The 23,291-nt window shown below is 51.8% G+C and overlaps 1 protein-coding gene across 1 annotated transcript; it reads right to left on the bottom strand.

Moving 5' to 3' along the window:
• Positions 1–3,103: 3,103 nt before the first annotated feature.
• Positions 3,104–22,388, bottom strand: ZBTB8B (zinc finger and BTB domain containing 8B). The gene is made up of 4 exons (XM_062193232.1): positions 22,350–22,388; positions 15,700–16,715; positions 8,262–8,440; positions 3,104–6,548 (listed from the first exon to the last, which is right to left on the bottom strand). Exons 2-4 carry the CDS (start codon positions 16,673–16,675, stop codon positions 6,231–6,233), a joined length of 1,473 nt encoding a protein of 490 aa, XP_062049216.1. The 5' UTR covers positions 16,676–16,715; positions 22,350–22,388; the 3' UTR covers positions 3,104–6,230.
• Positions 22,389–23,291: the final 903 nt, after the last annotated feature.

Raw genomic sequence — 23,291 nt, 5'->3', positions numbered from 1 at the left:
TGCAGGGCCCAAGCACTTGGGCCATCCTCCACTGCACTCCCTGGCCATAGCAGAGAGCTGGCCTGGAAGAGGGGCAACCGGGACAGGATCGGTGCCCTGACCGGGACTAGAACCTGGTGTGCCGGCGCCGCAAGGCAGAGGATTAGCCTACTGAGCCACGGCGCCGGCCTTATTTTTGAAAGTTTTTACAAATGAACACGTGGGAAAACCAAATGCATGATACATATCAAATAAGTAGATGAAGAAAATTTTGATTTGCCTTATTTGGGAGTAAGTTGAGTGTGTGCTTCAGATATGTGTGAATATTACAAAGGACCAAAAAACTAAATGACCCCACCCCAACCTGTGTTCAACACGCTTCGTCTCTACTCCCCATCCAAGCGTTACAGAAAGGCAGGCCAGGACCCCACAGGGCATACTGATCACCAGGGGCCCGGACAGCATTTTGGGCTGATGGGTAACCAAGGAAACCATGGCTATCTACGGAGGGTCTCTGCTGCCTGCCCAAACGTGCTTGTTGGTTATCAGCACTGGCTTGTCAGGACCCGCTCTCTGAAACTAACCAGCACCGGGGGAACGTGGGACGAGTCACTTCATCTGCCTATAAAATGGAGTTGGGCCCCTTTAGCTCCCAAGTGCTCTGGCTGAACGGCCCTGTCTCCCATCTATCCTGATTTCTGAGGTTATGAACTCATCCGCATGGCCAGGCAAGAGCCAATCCAGGGGCAATGGGCTCCTGCCCATCTCTCACAGTAGCGAAACCTTGTCTATCTTATTGCACTGGATCAACATAATGGGAAGTTGTTATTGCCACTGCTTTAATTTTATTTTTAATTGACAAATAATAATTGTATCTGTGATATATAAATTTAAAATTATAAAACCATATATATTTTTTCTAAAGACTAGGATATGCTAAAACAGTCACAATATTTTGACATACTTGAATACAATAATTAACAATGTTAGTGTCTACACCCACCATGTCTGGAAAAGGCAGGAAGTTTCAAAAACTAAGCAAACTGCTTATAAATAGTGTCCCGGAGCTAGAAGTTTGCTGGACGGTTAGGACCACAGAAAATACCAACTTAGCCAAGAAAGCCTTCTCTGAGGCTCTAAGCCTAGGCTAGATGCTGCAGCCAAGCGCTCCCAGCCAAGCGCCCTGTGTTCTTGCCCTCCTGTCACACTTAGCACATTGTGTTGTAACTATTTAACCACCAGTCTCTGATTGCACACTGCAAGTTCTTGGAGGGCAGGGGTTTTGCTGGTTCACTGACCTACCCCTAGTGCCTGGCACCTAATAATTAGAGCACCACAAACAATGGTTGGATAGCTGTAGAGTAAATAACCCTCCAGCCATACTTAGTGATCTTCCAGGAGCAACAGAAGCAGGCAAGGGTAGCACCACACGTCATAGCAGTAAAAGGCACTGTGACCAAGAGCCCAGTGTTTGCTGGCTGCCGGGTGGACACAGGTTCCCATCAAAGGATGACTGATGGAATCCTCAGAAATTCCCATTCGATAATGTCCCTGGAGCATGACGTTCCAGGCTTGCCATAGCACTAAAGGATACGTGACATTCTGATGGCACCATTTTGGCTGATTATCCAATTCTTACACATAACTCAGCAAAATTGGCCAATGGTGTACTAAAACACAAGCAGCTGAGCACAAAGAATGAATACTATTCAAGAAAGGAAAACGAGGTGGTGTTGGCAGCATTTTCGTAGGAAATTCTTCCAGGTACATTTATGGCAATTAGGCGGAATATCTATTGTGTTCTCGCTTAGCATACTGTTTGGTAAAGGATCAATAAAACCTATTCCCCTTCTGTGTGAGAATTTGACTTTTGGTAAACTTTTGTGCTCTGTTCCCCTGGCAACCTAATAAAGAGTCGTGTGTCAACTATGTTGCTAGGCAACATTCCATGTGGTAGAAATGACCCCTAATCGGTAAATTGCATGTGCACTGGCAGAACAATAAATACCAGATAGGAAGCCACAGCTTTGGGCTTCCCTGAGTACAGTGACCCTTGGAGGAGGCCTGTCCTTCTGGGTGATCCTGGAAGCTATGTCTATGCAGTTGTTACAGGAGACGCTTGCTTGTTGTGGGGCAAGAGGCTTTTCGGCGAGGGCAGCGTCCATGTCGGCCTGATGTGGATCTGTGTCTTTGCCCCTCAGCTCTGCTTCTGTTTCTGCCCTGCTGGCCAGCTGTGCCTCCCATCCCGTGTCCTCTCCAATGTCTGTGAGGCCAGGTGTGGCCACCTATGAGCCTGAATGCTTGCCAGCACTCAGTGAGCCTAAGGAGACCTGCAGGGGACTGCAGCACTATCGGCCTGTGTCGGGTAGTGGTAGATGCTGCTGCACGGGACTTGCGTGAAACTGTCTGGCATTCTTTTCTGCTTCTAGAAAACATCTTGATCAGATCCTTCACTGTCTTCCTGCTGGGTAATCCGTACTCATTACAGTCATCAAGGCAGGTATCTCAAACTGATGCCTTCCCTCAAAATCCCCAAGCTTTCTTCATCCAAGCACATGGTCCCTACTGTGACCCCTCCTGATTTCTAATTAACTATTGACGAAGGTCCAAAAACCAAATGCTAGATAAAAAAAATTGCTCCCCCAAACCATAAGACCATTCTTGTGAATGAAATATTGGCTGTAGCAGAATCATCCACGTGGAAGCTCCACACTTGCCAAATACCCTCCTTCAGTGGGGAAGCTTCCATATCATCTGGTCACACAAAGACCCCTTTAAAAGTAAGGCAAGTTGGAAACCAGCCAAACTATTCCTGCCTCAAAGATCTTTTCACCTGTCTTTGAGAAGCATCGTCTGAAGAAAAGAATTCAACTGTCCGGTGTTACAACGAAGGGTTTGAGCAACACAGTCATGGCACAGACAGCAACCAAAAATCAGTGGAAATCATGGTCCATCCTGGGCAAACGAACAGAGTGCCTCCTTTTGAGGTTAGAAGAGTGTGATCCCATAAAAGCACTAAGCAAGCTACAAGACACCAACAACAGGAAGTGCGGTGGTAATGCTCAAAACAGTGTAACAGGAACTTCACACCAAGCCCAGCCCTCTGTGCCCACTCCCACCCCATCAAGCTAGAGTTCATGGAAGTCATTCTATTCTCAACGCCCAAGGGACACACAGGAAAGACATATAGGTCCAAGTGAACGTGTGAATTCAGTTGACAAAAGGCTACTCGCATCTCCCTGCTGCTTTTAGAACTGATACAGGCAGCCCTACCTGTTGTCTTCCTCCCTGTGGGGTTCATCACAACGTCCATTAAGGGCAACAAAAAGCCAGTATTCTGAACCACCAGAACACTCAACTTCACAACACTGTGCAGACAGCAAAGTCAGTAGCCAGCAAAATATTTACATCAGAGTGGCATCTTTCTGCTAACTGATCAGGAATTCTGATGCCCTGTGTCACTTCTTGGTTATTACAGTCCTGGGTCTTATTTACATGCCTTCCTGACCCTGCAGAAAGGGGCTCCCATCCCCCCAAAGAAACGACTGCCCAACAATGCCACCTGTGAATTCCATTACGGGAAAGAAGCCTGTCTACTGTGAGACAAAAATATCCCTTTGTGAACTTGGACCGACTGCGCCAGAAAGATGCGGGAATAGAAACTAAATCACTTATAATCTGTGTTGGGCCCAATTGTGAATTCACTTATAAAAATATCCCTGATTCTATGCATGAAACCTGGAAGACGTCGTGACTGTAAATACCGACCACCAAAAATGTGAATGTAACTTTGGCAGGCGACTAGTTTATGATCCGGTCGTTCAGACACGGGAAGTGAGCTCCTTTGAAAGGAGCAGAATCCACCAATGATGGCTGATATTGCGTAAGTTACACAAACTAATCAGTCAACCAGGAGGGCAACCATCTGAGACATTATGGAAGAAAGAGACTCATTTATATTAAACTTCATGTTCTGTTTTCTTCCCAGTGATGCTGTGACTTACAAATTTAACAAAGTGATCGGAGCCTAATACCAGTGTCTGAATCATAGAGTTCCCAAGTTTTCACAGCACAAACCGAGATCAGACCTTGGGCAAGCTGTGAACCATCTGTCCTCAGCTACAGAACACAAAGTGAAGTTCACTCTATTTAAAAAGTCCCGTTTTATCTTACAGCAGAGTTTCTCAACCTCCATACTTTCAACATTTTGAACTAGGAAATTCTGTGCTGGGGGAGCTGCCCGGGCCCTGTAGGATGTTACGCACTGACCTTGGCCTCCACGAACCAGGTATCAGCAGCACCCTGCCCTGAGCAGTAACAACCGAGTACCTCTCCAGACATTGCCAGAGGTCTTCTGGCCCAGGCAACATCGCCCTGCAGCGAGAGTCGCCATCTTACACAGCACTGCTAATGTAAAATTTTTCACCCGGTGATTTGAATGGATCGCAGCGTTACTGAAGAGGCTCCTAGGGCAACTGGAGGAAGTCAGCAGAGAAGTTAACCGCGAGGTAGAAGAGTCACATTCAAACATCAGAAATAATTTAAACAAAGCAAGAACAACTATGGAGCAAGACTCCTCGCAAAGTAAATCTTTTACACATCCAGGGATGTTTGCCTTTTGCTAAGATCCCTCTGTTAAAACAACTGTTAATATTTTCATTTCAGGTAAGAAAAGCATTCGTGGTCCCTGATTAAAGTGTAACAAGTGATCCAGAACAATACTTTACCAACTACCTGTAGTAAAAGATGCGCTTTTAAATTGCCAATCTATTGCAGAATATGGTCCTACTGAGTGTACCGGTAGCCTGCCTTTGTTCTATGTGGCTCCCCAGATGACCTCACCCGGAGCAGTGCACGCCCTGTTACAGCAGACAAGGCCACGATCACACGTGTAGACGCCACAGTATTACGAGAGGGTCTACACACTTAGTCCTTGATTTCTGAGTTTCCTTGTCCTAGATCCTTAGAAAATAATCCCCTCTTCTAGAATGCCGATTACTGTTGAGAAGTGAGATATTAACCTTTTCTAACTCTTCAACAACTAACATTTACATGACAATTTATAACGGCATTTATTTATTTATGTATTGTCTGAGAAAGAAAAATGACTTAAAGACCTTTTGCAACACAGCTCTTCTAAAGTGAAAGGGGGAAAGGAGTTTTCTTTTAAAACCTGCTTGGGCACTTTAATACCAGACTTGCACAACATGATGAAAGTGCCTTCCATTACATCCTTAATCCCTCATATTTCCTGTCCTTTGGTCCCTCACAGAATTCAGCCTCTCTTGCGTAGACTGCAAAGTGGGTGAAAAGTGACGAGTTTTAAGAAACCTGTTTTAGTAACCTTCTCTTTCCCTCAAAGGAATCTTTTAAGAGGCGAATAATCTACAAATATACGGTCTAGCACTTTTCCTCCAATTAAAGTTTTAGGCATGCACTTAGTAAAACAATGTCAGGGCCAGCCACGCTTCCGGGATACAGGGCAATGGCTTTTGGAAGTGGCTGGAAACAATAGGGGGACACTTAGCGTTTTCCCCAAATGTCCCGTTGCAGGCTCACAGGACGGATTATCTGCAAGCGTGCAGAACCGTCAGAGAGCAGACTAGACAGGGAAACCGCCTCGTCCTGCTCTCAGGCTCTCTTCCCAGCGTTAACTTAAAACTGGCCAAGCCAGGGTGCTCTAATGAGCCCTTTGGCCCACGCCACGCTTGTCTGCGCCTTTAGAACTGCGGTTTTAGATGCAGAGAGCGCCTCTCAGGGTGGGGGAGCCAGGCGGCCCTGCCTGCTTCCTGTGGATCACTCTTTACTCCCCTGCCAGAGAATTAAACTGCGGAACTCAATGGGGGGGCTTGGCAGAGGGAAGGCCGACCCGAAACGTGCTGTATCCTTGTCCACCTTTTCTGAGAAGGAACGGAAGGGATTGAGACCGCGCAAAGGCGAGTGAGAGAGTTTCTGTCTTCCCATGCAGAGTTTGGGTGCACAGGAGGAAACCCGTGGCCTGGGGGCCAGCCGTCATGATTCACTCAGAATTAAGGAGGGGCCAGGCCAGCCCTCAGAAGCCGAGGGCCCCGTACAAGAAAGTGATGCTTCACAAGGTCCAGCCTCTGCCACGGAGTCTATCAACAATGCAAACATAACTAACAACAGGGAAAACGTGTTTCTCTCGATGCCACCAAGTTGGACAAATGGTGGCTTTCAACCACAGGACGGGCCACAACAAACGCTAAGACTTTTCCCCCGCTGATCTGTCGCTACGTGAGTGGCTCTCCGTCTGGGAAGCCGGGCCGCACCCGTGGCTTCTCATGCGAGTCATCTCCCGCGGGGTCGTTCTCCTCACCCGACTCCACGTAGATGGGCCAGTCGTTGTCCGTGTCGCTCTTTTCCAGGCTCTCGGAGGAAGCTTCCACGAGGCTGAGGTTAACGGGCATCAAATCGTCGTCCTCATCACGTGCGTCTGCGAAGCAGGTGCAGCTGTCACAGAGCCCGAAGCGCCGCAGCCCCGGGGACAGGTGGCTCGTGAAGGTTCGGCGGCAGCCCTTGCAGATGATCGGACGGCTGGATCTGTGCACCTGTAATCACAGCTGGCACGGTCAACGTCACAAAGGCTGTGAGCCGGGCTCTGCGAGGTCCCGGGTGACCGGTGCCCCCTCAGCGTCCCCCCCCCTGCCCCGCGCCAGCCTCATCTCTCGCCACTCTTCCCTTGCCTTCTCTGTCACAGCCTCAATCTCACCAAGATCCTTTCTGTCCCAGGGCCACATATGGAATGTTCCCTCCTCTCCATCCCGGACCCCTCAGCCCTCACTAACACCTTCCAAAGAAGTCTTCCTTGGTGCTCTGAACCAATACCAGTATCCTTCCAAAAGTTTGGAAAATGGAACTAAAATATAGATTTGGGTGCAAAACTTCTGAAACTCAATAACTGCTTTTTCGCAATAGGCATTTTTCCCATGTGTATTCTCACCTATACTTTTTGTGGGTGTACTAGACTCCCAGGTCCTAGAGGGCAGGGATGGAGGGTGTCTCACTCATGATTGTGTCCCCAGTGCTTGGCATGTTAAGGGGGCTCAGCAAACCGAGCTGGATTTCAGACGTGGTTTTTCACCTCCCTTGGGTTGGTTGAGTATGAGGAAGGCAGATTTGCTGGAGTGGACGTGTACCCCCCAGAGGAGCCAGCGAAGGCTTCACCCCTTTTTTACTGCTAAGGGCTTGGCTTACTTGTGTGAAAAGCTCTGCACTAGAAAGCTGGTCTCCTCTCCCAGACAGCTTCTCCTAAGGGCAGTGTCCTCAGGGACTCCTGCTGGGCAAACAGCTAATTCCTGACCTGCACACTCTGCAGGAACTCCAGCCAGTAGGGGCTCTGTGGGTCATTCGGAGCCTCTGTTTGGTTTGCTTTTCCAAATATTTATTTATCTTATTTATTTGAAAGGCCAGGCCTAAGCGAAGGGTTGGGAACTTCACTGGGTGCAGGGGCCCAAGGACTTGGAGCATCTTCCACTGCTTTCCCAGGCACATTAGCAACGAACTGAATCAGAAGTGGAGCAGCCAAGATGTGAACAGGCACCCATATGGCCACTGGCATCACAGGTGGTGACTTAACCTGCTACACCACAGTGCCTGCCCCAAGTCTTATATATTCTAGACCCTTATCAGATATATGGCTCTCAAATATTTTCTCCTATTCAGCGGGTTTTCACATTCTGGGGAGCATCCTTTGAAGTTCAAACTATTTTTATTTTGGATTTTCCAAAGACTGATTGCCACGCTCAAAGACGATCATGAATGCAAGGTCTTTCTCTGCTTTCTAGCTGCTGGGACTCACTAGCTCCCCATGTGACAGACTCCTGGGAGCTGGCTAGATGGAGGGAAGAGCCCCTAGGGCTGGAGCTCTCTCTGTCTGCTATCCAGTCTCCCCGTGACTGCGGTTACCTCTCCTCCACCCCTGGTGCTGCTGCTGGGTGGGACACAGAGAACGTGGCTTACTTTGGGCGTCACATTGGTGGGAAGACACCCACCGCCCCCTATCCAAGTCCTGCTGTTTTCATCCTTATGACAACCATCCCTGGCCAGGAGCTAAACTTTCTTGACTTTTCCCTATAGAAAAACTAGTGCAAAATTTCACTTTCTCTAAGCAACGCCAGCCCAGCTTTCATTTAGTAGCAGAAACCTATGTTCAAAAGCATCTGAAAATACCCCAGTGGATGAAGAAGAGAAAGCCAAGCTGGCTTTGCCCTTCATTAGAGAATACAGCGCCCCACCCTTGGCCGTGGCCAGTGGACACTTACGCTCAGGGCGTGGCTGCGCAGGTGCTCCTGCCGGGTGAACCTCTTGCCGCAGGTCTCGCAGGGGTAGGGCCGCTCTCCCGTGTGCGAGCGGATGTGCCGCTTGAGGATGCCCTTCTGCTTGGCAGTGTAAGGGCAGAAGGGACACCTGTGCAGCTTGATGGGGACCACCAGCACATCACCTGGGGAACCCAATGGATTGGTTTAGCAAGACTGAAACAGTGCTGACCCAGGCTGGCTGCCGATGCGTGGGAGCTGGAGCCGGGGGATTCCATGGGCACAGAGAGGGAAGATAGCAACTCCACGGCCAGCCAACAGCAAGTCAATGTGTGCGAGTCCAGCTCTGTCTGGCTCCCGCCCAGCCAGCGGGCAAAGTGGACTCTGATACAAGGTCACAAGCAATGTGGTAAGACACCAGCCTTCATGCTTCTCTGTGACACAGTTAGAAACACATCTTGCTGGCGCCATGGCTCAACAGGCTAATCCTCTGCCTCGTGGCGCCGGCACACCGGGTTCTAGTCCTGGTAGGGACACCGATCCTGTCCTGGTTGCTCTTCTTCCAGGACAGCTCTCTGCTGTGGCCCAGGAGTGCAGTGGAGGATGGCCCAAGTGCTTGGGCCCTGTACCCCATGGGAGACCAGGAGAAGCACCTGGCTCCTGCCTTCGGATCAGCGCGGTGCACCGGCCACAGCACGCCGGCCGCGGCACCAATTGGAGGGTGAACCAACGGCAAAGGAAGACCTTTCTCTCTGTCTCTCTCTCTCTCTCACTGTCCACTCTGCCTCTCAAAAAAAAAAAAAAAAAAAAAAAAAAAGGAAAGAAAGAAAAAAAAAGAAAAGAAACACATCTTATATTAAAACCTCAGACCTCAGAACGCGGGGCCAGTGTTGTGGCACAGCGGGTTAACACCCTGGCCTGAAGTACCGGCATCCCATATGGGCGCCGGTTCTAGTCTTGGCTGCTCCTCTTCTGATCCAGCTCTCTGCTATGGCCCGGGAAAGCAGTGGAAGATGGCCCAGGTCCTTGGGCCCCTGCACCCATGTGGGAGACCCGGAAGAAGCTCCTGGCTTCGGATGGGTGCAGCTCCGGCCGTTGCGGCCATCCGGGGAGTGAACCAGCGGATGGAAGACCTCTCTGTCTCTACCTCTCTCTGTAACTCTTTCAAATAAATAAAAAAAAAAAAATCTTTAAAAAAAAAAAACAAAACCTCAGAACGATGGATAACAGGAAAAGCTTCCCAAAACATTCATGATGATGGTGTCCATTTTTTTTCTAATTTACAGTGTTTATTAACTTATTTGAAAGGCCGAGTGATAGAGAGACAGAGAGAACAAACCACGGGTCACCCTCCCAAACGCCTGCAATAGCCAGAGCAGGGCCAGGCCAAAGCCAGGAGCGTGGAGCTCCATCCAGGTCTCCTGTGGGTGGCAGGGACCCAGCACTCGAGCTGTCAGCTTCTGCCTCCTGGAATGCACATCATGGGGCTGGCATTGCGGCGTAGTGGTAACACTGCCACCTGCGAAGCTGGCATCCCACAGAGCCAGCCCCAGTGTCGGCTGCTTAAGCCCCACAGCTTGTGGGCCCCTGGGCTGACTACTACAGACTCCCTGCGTTGATCTCATCACCTCCAGAAGTTTGAAAAATCCTGTGACGATGGGTCAGTCCCCTGGTCCAGAACTCACTCATGCTTTCTCAGAGCGTAATTACTAAGACTCTCTTGTGAGCAAAAGTTTTGCTGGGTTGCAGACCCTAAATTGTCTGGAGTTCATATTAACTCTATCTGAAATCATCAAATATCTGGGAATTCACTAGACTCTTTTTTTTTTTTTTAATTTATTTGACAGGTAGAGTTATAGACAGTGAGAGAGAGAGACAGAGAGAAAGGTCTTCCTTCCATTAGTTCACTCCCCAAATGGCCGCTACGGCCGGCGCTGCACCGACCCGAAACCAGGAGCCAGGCGCTTCCTTCTGGTCTCCCATGCGGGTGCAGGACCCAAGGACCTGGGCCATCCTCCACTGCCTTCCTGGGGCACAGCAGAGAGCTGGAATGGAAGAGGAGCAACTGGGACTAGAACCTGGCGCCCATATGGGATGCCAGCGCCACAGGCAGAGGATTAACCAAGTGAGCCACGGCACCAGCCCCCTTCACTAGACTCTATCAACTTTTTTTCCCACCTTACAACCATTAAGGTAACAACGTGACTATCACCCACATGTGTAAAAACTGTTCCTCTCGGGCCGGCGCCGTGGCTCACTAGGCTAATCCTCCGCCTTGCGGCGCCGGCACACCGGGTTCTAGTCCCGGTCGGGGCACCGGATTCTGTCCCGGTTGCCCCTCTTGCAGGCCAGCTCTCTGCTGTGGCCAGGGAGTGCAGTGGAGGATGGCCCAAGTGCTTGGGCCCTGCACCCCATGGGAGACCAAGATAAGCACCTGGCTCCTGTCATCGGATCAGCGTGGTGCGCTGGTCGCAGCGCGCCAACCGCGGCGGCCATTGGAGGGTGAACCAACGGCAAAGGAAGACCTTTCTCTCTGTCTCTCTCTCTCACTGTCCACTCTGCCTGTCAAAAAAAAAAAAAAAAAAAAAAAAAACAAAACTGTTCCTCTCAAGTTTTCTCAGTCACGTTTATTACAAATTCCAAGACTGGGTCCTCCACCCACACCTTTCAGGATTTACAGACTTTGGTTATGTTATAGCCCATATGAAGGAACACAAGCTTCCCAGGCACAAAAACCTGGGTTCAAGTCCTGCCTCTACCACTTACCAGCTGTGTGTCCTTGGACATCTTACTCCACTTCTCTGTGCCTTTTCCTCATCTGTAAAACAGGTATGATAACAGTTCCCACCTCATGGGAACAGGGGAAGACTGATGGGAAATAACTCATAAAACACAGCACCTGGCACACAGCACGCACTCCTAAGTGCTAGCAATTTCTTTTTTCTTTTTTTTTTTTTTTTTAGATTTTTTTTTTTTATTTGAGAGGTGGTAGAGTTACAGACAGAGAAGGGAGAGATGGAGAGAAAGATCTTCCACCTGCTGCTGGTTCACTCCCCAAAATGGCTGCAATGGCCAGAGCGGAGCTGATCCAAACCAGAAGCCTCCTCCAGGCACTTGGGTCACCTTCTACTGCTTTCCCAGGCCATAGCAGAGAGCCGGATCAAAAGAGGAGTGGCCAGGACACAAACCAGCGCCCTTATGGGATGCCAGTGCCACAGGCGGAGGGTTGGCCCACAGCGCCAGCCCCATTGCTAGCAATTTCTACCATCATCATGATATCCTCAGCGTTTTTTAAAAATAATTATTTATTTATTTATTTGAAAGGCAGAGTTATAGAAAGAGAAAGGGAGTGAGATCTTCCAACCACTGCTTCACTCCCCAAATTCATCCAGGTCTCCCACATGGGTGCAGGGGTCAAGCACTTGGGCCATCCTCCGCTGCTTTCCCAGGCACATTAGCAGGAAGCTGGATGGGAAGTGGAGCAGCCGGGACTCGGACTGGTGCCCATATGGGATGCCAGCACTGCAGGTGATGGCTTAACCTGCTGAGCCCCAACAGGAAGTCTCAACTGGAAGTGCAGCCAGGATTCAAACTCAAGCCCTTCGATACAGGGTGTGTATGTCCCAGCAGGGTCGCAACTGCTGTGCCAAATCCCTGGCCCTCCTGGGCATTTTCCCATCAGTGAAGCAGTCCAGGCTCTGTGCCAACACTGGAGGACTCTCCTCCCCAGGACCACCTCAGGGGCCCTAACGGGGCTCTGTCTTTCCCAAGATGCTGCAGAACGCAGGGCGAGCCGGATTCCAGGCGAGAGCCCCCCTGTCCTTGACGGTAGGGTGCAGCGCTTTCTCTTCAATTTCTAGTCCCACCCTGATCATGCCTAACATTTTGTATGTGGGGCAATTCCAAAATCTCTCTTTTTTTTTTAAAGATTTATTTATTTTTTACTTGAGAGTCAGAGTTACACAGAGAGGAGAGGTAGAGAGGTAGAGAGAGGTCTTCCATCTGATGGTTCACTCCCCAACTGGCCGCAACGGCCGGAGCTGTGCCGATCTGAAGCCAGGAGCTTCTTCTGGGTCTTCCACATGGGTGCAGGGACCCAAAGACTTGGGCCATCTTCCACTGCCTTCCCAGGCCACAGCAGAGAGCTGGATCGGAAGTGGAACAGCCGGGACTAGAACCGGCGCCCATATGGAATGCTGGTGCTTCAGGCCAGGGTGTTAACCCGCTGCGCCACAGTGCTGGCTCCCCCCCCCCCAAAATCTCTTTCTAGGATAAAAGCAACAACACATGGCTCACTCCTCTGGCACAGTGCAGTCCTCCTGTCAACCATCCCCATCAGCTGGGGATGTCCTATACACTTCTTCCTGGTTAGCTACAGAAACAAATGCACCTGGCCTACACCCTTGGGAAAAAACAACTGTAACTACTTCTCCATCAGAAAAGTGTGACTGACCTGGACCCTCCCTTCCTCTTTCACGATCTGCCTGCCTCGACACAGCGGTTCCGGCGGAGTCATCACTGCTGCCTCCCTGGGTCTGCACTGGCGGGAAGGCGGCATCTGAAGCTGGAGCCGGGTATCAAACTCACGTACTCCAAGGTAGAACACGGGCATCCGAACTGTCAGGCCAGCCATCTGCCCCCATCACTCAGTTCTCTTCCGACCTTATTGGCCATGCTTCCTCAGTGTCCTCTGTCCTGACCTCTGAATGTTCCTGTTTCCTAGGATTCAGTTCACAGGCCCCTCATCTTCTCCTTCCAGGTCTCTAAGACAATGGGAGATACAGGTTTTAGGTTCCATGGATCCACCCTTGACTCCCAAGTTCATATCTCAGTTCCGACTTCTCCCCAGAACTCTAAACTCACATACAGAACTGTGTACCAAACATCTCCACTCGGGTATCCAACAGGCATCCCAAACATGCGTTGGAATCAACTGCTCGAGCTAAACACATTAAGGTCGTCCTTAGTTCCTCTTTTCCCATGCTGCTCATTCAAGTCACTGGCAAGTCTGGTCGGCTCTGCTTCTAGCTGCAGTGTAGGGGCAGGTGTTGTGGTGTAGCAGGCTAAAACGCTGCTCGCGATGCCAGCGTCACACATCAGAGCGCCAGTTCATGTCATGTCTGCTCCACTTCCAATTCAGCTTCCTGCTAACGCACCTGGGAAAGCAGCAGAAGATGATCCAGGTATCTGGGCCCCTGCCACCCACGTGGGAGACCAGGATGGAGTTCCAGGCTCCTGGCTTTGGCCTGGCCCAGTTCTAGCTGTTGTGGCCATTTGGGGAGTGAACTAGTGGATGGAAGATGTCTCTCTCTTTCTCTCCCTCTCTGCTGTTCTGCCTTTCAAATTAATCAATCTTAAAAAAAAAAAAAAAGATAGCAAAGCCATGACCCAACCAAACCTCCCCTCTCCCGCGCCCTCCCTGAATCAGGGGCACGTCTCTCACCTGGGTCACTGCAGGCTCCCCCACCCCCTTCAGTGGTTCCTCTGCTTCCACTCTTGCTCCTCTATAGTCTGTTCTCCATGCAGCTCTAAGAGGATCCTTTATACATCCAAGTCATCGCAAATCACTCCAAAGGCGCAGCCTTGTCCAAGCCCTAGGACTGCATCCCCCCCTCCACACACACACACACACTCAGCTCACTCCAGCCGGGTCAGCAATCTTGCTGTCCCTTTTGTTCAGCACCAAGGATGACGATGCAGCTGGGTCTCTGCACTTTGCTCCTCCCTCTGCCTGGAATGTTCCTTCCCTTGACATCTGTGCAGTTTGCCCTCACTTCCTTGAGGTTTCTGTTCAAGCTAATTTGTTAGAAATGCCACCTGCAGTGCCGGCATCCCATATGGGTGCTTCGAGTCCCAGCTGCTCCACTTCTGATCTAGCTCTTTGTTATGACCTGGGAAAGTAGTGGAAGATGGACCAAGTCCTTGGGCCCCTGTACCCACATGGGAGGCCTAGAAGAAGTTCCAGGTTCCTGGCTTTGGATCAGCCCAGCCCCAGCCATTGCGGCCATTTGGGGGAGTGAATGAGAGGATGGAAGATGCCTCCCCCCCCCAACCTCTGTAACTCTGCCTTTCAAATAAATAAGTTGTTAAAAATAAATACATAAGGCTGGCACCACGGCTCAATAGGCTAATCCTCTGCCTGTGGCACCGGCACACCAGGTTCCAGTCCCGGTTGCTCCTCTTCCAGGCCAGCTCTCTGCTGTGGCCCGGGAGAGCAGTGGAAGATGGCCCAGGTCCTTGGGCCCTGCACCCACATGGGAGACCAGGAGAAGCACCTGGCTCCTGGCTTTGGATCGGCGTGGTGCACCAGCTGCAGCGGCCATTGGGGGGTGAACCAACGGAAAAGGAAGACCTTTCTCTCTCCTCTCTCTCTTACTGTCCACTCTGCCTGTCAAAAAAAAAAAAAAAAAATCCATAAAATAAAAAATTTAATAATGAAATCAAGGTGTCTCATAGTAATGAATAAAACAGTGGATCTCTCCTTATTTAAGAGACTTTCACTACTTGGTAAGAAGAGTGGCCTAGAAATACGACTCGCTGGCCGGCGCCGCGGCTCACTAGGCTAATCCTCTGCCTTGCGGCGCCGGCACACCAGGTTCTAGTCCCGGTCGGGGCACCGGATTCTGTCCCGGTAGCCCCTCTTCCAGGCCAGCTCTCTGCTGTGGCCAGGGAGTGCAGTGGAGGATGGCCCAAGTGCTTGGGCCCTGCACCCCATGGGAGACCAGGAGAAGCACCTGGCTCCTGCCATCGGATCAGCGCAGTGCGCCGGCTGCAGTGCGCCAGCCAAGGCAGCCATTGGAGGGTGAACCAATGGCAAAGGAAGACCTTTCTCTCTGTCTCTCTCTCTCTCTCACTATCCACTCTGCCTGCCAAAAAAAAAAAAAAAAAAAAAGAAAGAAAAGAAATACGACTCGCTAACTTCTCGGCTTGAGGTTCCACTGTCCGCCAGTGGCAGACAAGCTGACTTCTGTCCCCAAGACACTGTGCAACAAGAACAATCGCAGCTGCTGAGAAGAGTCTAGGTCTCCCATGTGCACAGGACTCAGTATCACAGGTCAGAAAGGGCCCTGGGTCCACATGACAGCCCTGTGCGAAGGGCAGGGCAAGGCCATCTCCCCACCTTACAGATGGCAGAGCGGTTCCCAGAGGCTCAGCGACTTGGCCAAGGCCCTGCTGCTGGCTCCTAGAAGACAGCGGGTGCTTCCCACGCCTCCAAACTGCGTATACTCTGGTGGCAGAGGGAACACAAAGGTACATACATGAGGCAGCAATGCCCTGTATACAGCTGGTGCTCAACCAATAACCATGGATGTGGTGGTGGGCATGGTGACAACGATGGTAGTGACGGTGACAATGCTGATGTCGACCACCGGGATGGAGGCCGCGAGGCCCAGGAGGTGCCTGGTAAGTGGCGCGCAGGGGGACACATGCTATGGGAGCTCACCTGAGTCTTCTGCATACCAGTCCGTCTGGACGTCCATCACGGAGCTCACGGCCACACCTGCACCGTCTGGCCTTCCCTCCAAACTCCGGGGAAAGCCATGGTCCCCGTCGTCTTTGCTCTGGACGGCACCGTTGTGCAAGAGGGCCTCGAGGAACTGCTTCACGTGGTAGTTCCCGTAGGCCAGGTCCACGGCCTGGCTGCCGGGCAGGCCCTCGTCCGCACGGGCCAGGCCCAGGGGGGCAGCGTACTGCTGCAGCTGTTCAGCCGCTTCCACCTCCACCCCGTCAGCTCCGAATTCCACCTTGGGCCCCAGCCCTGTAGCCGGCGCTGAGAGGCCCTGGCTGTCTTTCACCACCAGTTCCAAGGGGTGGCAGTCCCCGCAGTCCCCGCAAGGGGGCTCTCTCGAGCAGTCCACGCTCTCCTCTCCCTGGACAGGAGAGGACACCAGGCTCTTCTTGGTTCCACACGAGGTCCCCTCCTTGCCAGAACCCGGGCTTCCGCTGTCCACCTGGTGAGCAGCAGCAGCGGCGGCCGCCGCAGCCGCTGCCGCCGCCGCCGCCGCCACCGCTGCCGCCACCGCAGCCTCCTTCTCCATCTTCCGGCAAATATCCAGGGAGGACCTGATGTACGCCTTGCAGAAGTTCACCACGTCGTTCATCTGCAGGTAGCTGGCGGCCGACATCACCTCGATCACGTTCTCCCCACACAGGTCCAGCTTCCCGGAGTAGAGGAAGTCCAGGATGGTGGAGAAGGCGTCCGAGGTGACGATGTCCAGGGAGGCGGTGCTGTGCCGCCCGCTGTCCTGGATGTAGTGGATGAGCAGGGCTCGGAAGTAGCCGCTGTTGGCGAACAGGATGTTCCTGTGGGCCTTGAAGATCCGCCCTTCCACGATGATGCTGCAGTCGCAGAAGAAGTCCCTCTTGCGCTGCTCGTTCAGCTCGCCCAGGAGCTTGGCGTAATAGGATTGCATCTCCATCTCTCCGCCAGCGGCCGCCGCGCCCGAGGGGCCCGAGTCTCTGCCAAGAGATCTCAGCGTGAATTCACACATCCCACCCGAGACCGAGCCAGATACATCCACACTGCCCCCCCCCCCCCCAGCTCAGAGGCTCCTGCGGCCCAGGGCAGTGTGTGCTCCCAGGGGAAGCGCAGAAGGCCTGCTGGAGGGGGCTGGCCACACCCCCAGCTCTCCATCCTCCCTGGGGATCCCTCCACCGGAAAGACAGATTCCACAGGGCCTAGGCGCTACTGGCACAGTCTGGACTCATCACAGAGCCACCACACAGGGTGACCATCTGGCCTAGTGGTTAGAATGCCGGCACCCGGCATGGGAGAACCTGGATTGGACACCTGGCCCTGCTCTTGATTCACCTTCCCGCTAATGCAGACCCCAGAAGACAGTGGTGAGCGCTCCCGTGCTCGGGCTCCTGCCAACCTCCTGGGAGACGTGGATTGCTTTCCCAGACTAACTGCCCCCCATTGTGGCCATTTGGGGAGTAACCCAGCAGATGGGAACTTCTCTGGTTCTTTGTCTCTCTGTCTGGCTCTCAAATGAACACATTTTTTAAAAATTAACAAATAGGCCCACCACAGCCCTGTTAAGTGGCAATTTCGACCTAGCTGGTACATATTCATGTCGAGTGATAGGGTGAGTTTTCAAACTAGAGAACCAATTAGGGAAGAGAAGGGTGTGGAGAGGCACCTCAGTAAGCAAATGCATTGACAGGCTTCGCAGTGAGAGCTGACAGCCAGGAGAACCCAACAAGCCCATAAAAAGCACATCTAGGGATTTTCTCAAAATATCAGCCTGAGGTTATTTAGCTAAGGGTATTAAAGGTGCCCACATATCCAAAATGGCCTGAGGACATCACCAAATTGTAGCCCAGGGCTAAAATAAATGGGCTTAAGGGATCACGAAGATTTCCATATTTTTATGCTCATTTTAAACCCAAGACGGAAGTATGTCATAATTGGGGAACTTTCTCATCCAAAGTGGTTAAAGTTAACATTCTGGTTCAAACAGGAAAAGGGTTGTCAGATACCTGGAAAAATTGTATCTCCAATTACTCAGCCCTAAAACTTCATAGGCCTGAGGTTTCCCTGTCATCTCCCTCCTCCCGGCTGCTCCAGTCAAGTCTGCTCAGCAGTTCTTGCTACTGCTGGACAAGAAAATACTAAGGGACAAACAAGATATAGAAAAATGCTTCCTTTTTAAAGGATTTATTATTTGAAAGGCAGAGTAAGAGAGAGAAAAACAAAGATATTCCATCTGCTGGTTTACTCCTCAAATGGCTGCAACAGCCAGGGCTGGGCCAGGCTGAGGCCGGGAACCTGGAACTGTATCTGGATCTCCCTCGTGGGTTCAGGGGCCCAAGGACTTGGGCCATCTTCTACCACCTTCCCAGGCACATCAGCAGGGAGCTGGATAGGAAACAGAGCAGCCAGGTCTCAAACCAGTGCTCATGTGGGGTGCTGGTATTGCAGGTGGAGGCTTAACCTGCTATGCCAAAACGCTGGCCTCTTTTTTCTTTTTTTCTTAAAAAAAAAAAAAAAAGATTTACTTATTTATTTGACAAGTAGAATGATAGAAGAGAAAAGAGAGAAAGAGAGAGAGATCTTCTATCCCCTGATTCACTCCCCAAATGGCTGTAACAGGCCAAAGCCAGGAGTCCAGAACTCCATCCACTTGGACCATCTTCCATTCCCCCACCCCCCAGGAGCATCACCATGGAAGTGGATTGGAAGCTGAGCAGCCAGGGCTCCAACATGGGATGCAAGCATTGTAATCAGCAGTTTAACTCAGTGCACAACACTGGCCCCTAAAATCACATTTTTCAGTGTGATATTACCCATGGTTGGTAGCAACATAACTGGAATTCCATTTTAGAGGGGAATTTGGCAATATTGATCAAAAACTTAAAATGAACAAACTGACAACAAGAACTATCACAAAAGACCGGGCCAGAACCACAGCCTTGCACAAGAAATACTCCTGCAAGGACTTGTGCCCAAAAACTGGCTGTACAACCTTGGACCATCACCGCTGTTATTACTAATCTTTGCAGCCAAAGATTGTAGTTTCCAAATGTTTTACATAATCCTCACTTTGCCTTTAAGAACTTCCCCCTTGGGGTGGGTCGGGGTGGCACAGAGGGTAAGTCCCTACCTGGGACACCCACATCCCATCCTGAGTGCCTGGTTGGCATCGTGGCTGCTCCACGTCCAATCCAGCTTCCTGCCAATGCATACCCTGAGAAGGTTCCTGTCACCCACGTGGGAAACCCGGATTGAGTTCTGGACTCCTGGCTTCAAGGCTGTTTGTGGGAATCTGAGAAGTAAACCAGCAGATGGAAGATCTCTTCGGGTTTCCCTGCCTTTCCCAAAAACAAAAACAAAAAGCTTCCCTTGTCTCAACCTCTTTGAATAAGCACATAGTTTACTATGGCACACATATTCCCACTGCAATGCTAATAAACATTAATATTTGGAGAATCCCTTTGTTATCTGGGTTGTTACCCAGAATTATCTGTGTTAGGGGTTGATGCTGTAGCTTAGCAGGTTAGGCCACTGCATGGGATGCTGGCATCCCATACGGGCACTGGTTCCAGTCCCAGTTGCTCCACTTTTGATCCAGTTCCTTGCTAATGCACCTGAGAAAGCAGTGGAAGATGGCCCAAGTGCTTGTGCCCCTGCATCCATGTAGGAGACCCAGAAGAAGCTCCTGGCTCCTGACTTGGGCCTGGTACAGCCCTGGCCATTGTAGCCATATGGGAAATGAACAAGCAGATGGCAGATCTCCCTCTCTTTCCCTCTTTCCCCTACCCTCTCTAAAAAAAGGGAAAAAAGAGAATTACCTGTGTTCATATGAAAATGTCACTAAGACATAATAATAAAAAGAGAGAGCAAAATCCAAAATAAAATATTCAGTGTGAACCCATTAAGATATGCATTGGCGGTATATATGTATAATGTTTTCAGTAGATTATACAAGAGTTAACAGCAGATACCTTTGGGAAGTGGGACCTTCACTTTTCATTTTAAACCTTCTTGTAGAGTTGAAATGTTTTACTGTTCATGTATTCCTTTTTTTTAAACTAACAATCAAGAGGTAGGTGTTTGGTATAGCAGAGACAATGCTTGGGACACCAACGTCCTCTAACAGAGTGCCTGCTTGAGGCCCTGGTTCTGCTAATCCAGTGTCCTGCTAAGGCCCAATTGGGAGCAGCAGAGGAGGCCCAAGTACTTGGGTTTGTGCCACCATGTGGAGGCTGCGATTGAGTTCCAGGCTCCAGGCCTCAGCCTGGTTCAGCTCTTTGGGTGATCCTGTGAGACTGCCTGCCTAGCCCACGCAGGTTAGCCTGATGCTGGCAGGTGGCGGGAGCCCCAGGCACATTTCCCCCACCTCCACTGTTAAAGGGCCCCATAATTGCCAATCAGGTAAACTGCTCGCTGTGTGGCCCAGGCCCATCGGGAAAGCTACGTGACCTTCAAGCTGATTGGAGAAGCGTAGCGACGCCAGTATCGGCTCTATCCTATAGAATTAGTGTTGCCCTGAATTAGCTACGCCCCTTCTGCCTGCCCTTTAAAAGGTGTGCCTGGTCGTTAATAAAGTGGATATGTTCACTGAAACTTGTCTCCGGTGTTTCTTGTCAAAGAACGCCATCGCCCCACCATCCCACAATGCGCAGGCCTTGCAGGTCGAGTGTGTAAGCTCTGGCTGTTCTGGACATCTAAGGAGTGAACAGATGGACAAAAGATCTCTCTCTCTCTCTCTTTCAAATAAATAAATAAATAAAAATTAACTAGGAAAAAAATTAACTAGGAGAAAAAGGTGTCGGTGAGGGGCAGGGCTGAGGGGTAAGGAGTTGGCAAACCAGGGAGGTAAGTTCTTAGCTTGCAGAACCGTCGACCTACCAGGGCTCTTCCCCACTACTCCTATCTTTTACTGAAAGATGCTCCCTGCAGCGACAGTGTGACCCCAAACCCATTCCCTTTGGCTTTCTCACTGCAAACAGGGATCGTACTGGGTCATGCAAATAGTCCTTGACTTTGCAAAAAGTCTATCCATATACTTTGTCCAAAGCTTTCCCCAATCCTGCACTTGGTATAGACAGAGGAAATGTTCACCCATCTCAAGCCCACTTGCCTTCAATGCTGTGTGTCCCTGGGACGAGGTGTGGGACACCACTTCTCCCAGAAAAGCAGCCCACGGGGGAGACAGCTCCCAGCAGCACATTTAGCCACACTCGGCCAGGGACCCTCCCAAACCTTCCCATGCTCCCAAGTCAGTTCAAATGACAAGCTACGTATGTGTACACTGGCTGACACAAGTTAGGTTCCAGGCGTAGAAAAATTAACCCAAGGCAGTGTCTGTCCTCCAGGACACGGCAGATGTCGGCACCACACCTGCAATGCAAACCCCACACGTGGCTGAGGGGATTCTGGCCAGATCACATGCCTGCCTTTGTTCACGGGCCAAGGGTGGCTTTGACGTCCACTGATTCTCACGAGACTTGGAGAATAACAAAAGCCTGCTCCTCCGTTGCTGACATTTATCCAGCACTGCTCCTAATGAAGCACCATGTGAACCACCAGCATATTAATTCTAACCTCACAGTAACCTAGTGCAGCAGACACTACCGCTACGTTCTCTTGGGCAGAGAAAACCAAGGTTCAAAGATACAGACTCAGGGGTGGGCACTTGGCCTCATGGTTAAGATGCCACATCCCATGTCAGAGTTCCTGGGGTCCAGTCCTGGCTCAGTCCCTGGCAGCTCTGGGCTAATGTGCACCCTAGGAGACAGCAGATGATGGCTCAGGTAGTTGGGTCCTTGTCACCCAGGTGGTAGCCCTGGATTGAGCTTCTGGCTCCTAGGCATTTAGTGAGTGGACTAGCAGATGGTCTCCCCGCCGCCCCCTCCCCTTGTCAAACAAATGCAAACATTTATAAAACAGAGAGATGACATGCCCAAGCTAGGGTTTGGAATCCAGGTCTGACTGCTGATTCCAGAGATGATGCCCTATTCCCTAAGCAAACGGGTTTCCCCAAACCGTCTAGGACACCGTGCCACGGGCTGGGGAAGTCACTCCTTTCTCCCAGGCACGGAGTGGAAAAGGACCTGGGAAGAGTTTCCTATGGGAAGAATTTCAGGGCAAATCCATCCTTAGCTCGCCTGCTAAAATGCTCAAGACAGGGATCTTCCGCGGTCCAGATAGACGACGGCTGGAGGCCATCGGAACAGGCTACTGAGCATGGCCCTCAGCCCCGAGGCCTTGCCCCTCTCGCGGCCTTCCGCGGACAAAGTGCCCGTGGCTGCAGTGGGCACTGCCCCAGTTTGGCCGAGCCCTGGCGCCTGGGAGCCGTCCACCATCGGCGTGAATAAGCCCCTGGACCCCCGCCTGGCTGGACGACGCGATGGGCCAATGCCAGCAAAGGGGGTGAGCTGCAGCCGGAGGCAGGGGGTCCGTCACCCAGCGCAGGCTCCTGCTAAGAGGGTCCCCAGAGTTGCCAAGGCCGGGCGGTCCGAAGCCTGCTGACCCAGAGCAGGCCACCGAGCCTGCTGCCCTCCCCCAGCCAGGGCAGGTCTGCGGGGTGCCCGAATCCTCCCCGAACCAAGAGAAGTGGCAGCGCGAACCCGCGTCTCGGCTCTCACCTTCCAGCTGTGTCCAGCCGCGCCACCAGCGAGCTGCGCGCACCGACACGCCCCCCTTTCATTCACCTGGCGCCCCCTCCGGTGAGAGGCGGGGCGGCTGACCAATCGGAGAGGCGCTTGGGTTCCTGGGGGCGGGCCCTTCGGCCAGCTGGTCAGTCAATGGCGCTGGCCCCGCCTCCGGAGGATGCGCTCTAGCGGCTCCAGGGCCCGGGGGGTGACGGGAGTTGTGGTCTCAGCGCTCGCTCTGCGGGCGAAGGCATCGTGGACAAGACTACAAGTACCGAGAGGCCCCCTGGGGCCAGGACCCACGCCTGTGAGAAGGCTGCGTCTCGCTGCGATCTCCGGAGCCCGATTCGAGGGACCTGTGAGGGACCGGCCTCCCTGTCCGGAGAGCGACCAGCGCGTCGCGAGCGTGAATGCAGCCCGGAGAGTAGGCGCCGTGACTCGTCAGCCCGCACACCTTTTCCCGCGCAGCGACTGGAAAGGAGTGAAATGCTTTGGCCTGCTCGACAGGTTTTTATTGCGCACCTGCAGTCGTGGCTGCAAAACACAAACACAGCTCTCGTCCCTGGGCAGGCACCGGAGTTCGTACACGCCGGTGAACCCGGCCAGTAGCGCACACGCTGCTAGAGGAGTTCCGGTGCGTTCCCGGACGCCTGTGCGCGCCACAGGGCAGGTACAGCTCTGGGGAGCTGAGTGCGTTCGCTAGGGCTGCTGCACCAGAGCATCACGGGCCGGGTGGTGCAGGTCATGGAAATTTATTCTCTTGCAGTTCTGAGGAGTAAGAAACCTGTGAAATCAAGGTGTGGGCAGTTAGTGCCGTCTGAGGGCTGTGAGGGAAGATCTGATCCAGGCCTCTCCCTGGCTACAGGACTTCATAGCCACATAGCATTTTCCCTGTGTACATCGGTGCTTCCAAATGTCTCCTTTAAATTTTGGGGG

This window comes from Lepus europaeus, chromosome 5 (assembly GCF_033115175.1).
Source record: "Lepus europaeus isolate LE1 chromosome 5, mLepTim1.pri, whole genome shotgun sequence".
NCBI classification, from domain to species: Eukaryota; Metazoa; Chordata; class Mammalia; order Lagomorpha; family Leporidae; genus Lepus; species Lepus europaeus.
This window is presented reverse-complemented; position numbering and strand designations above follow the sequence as displayed.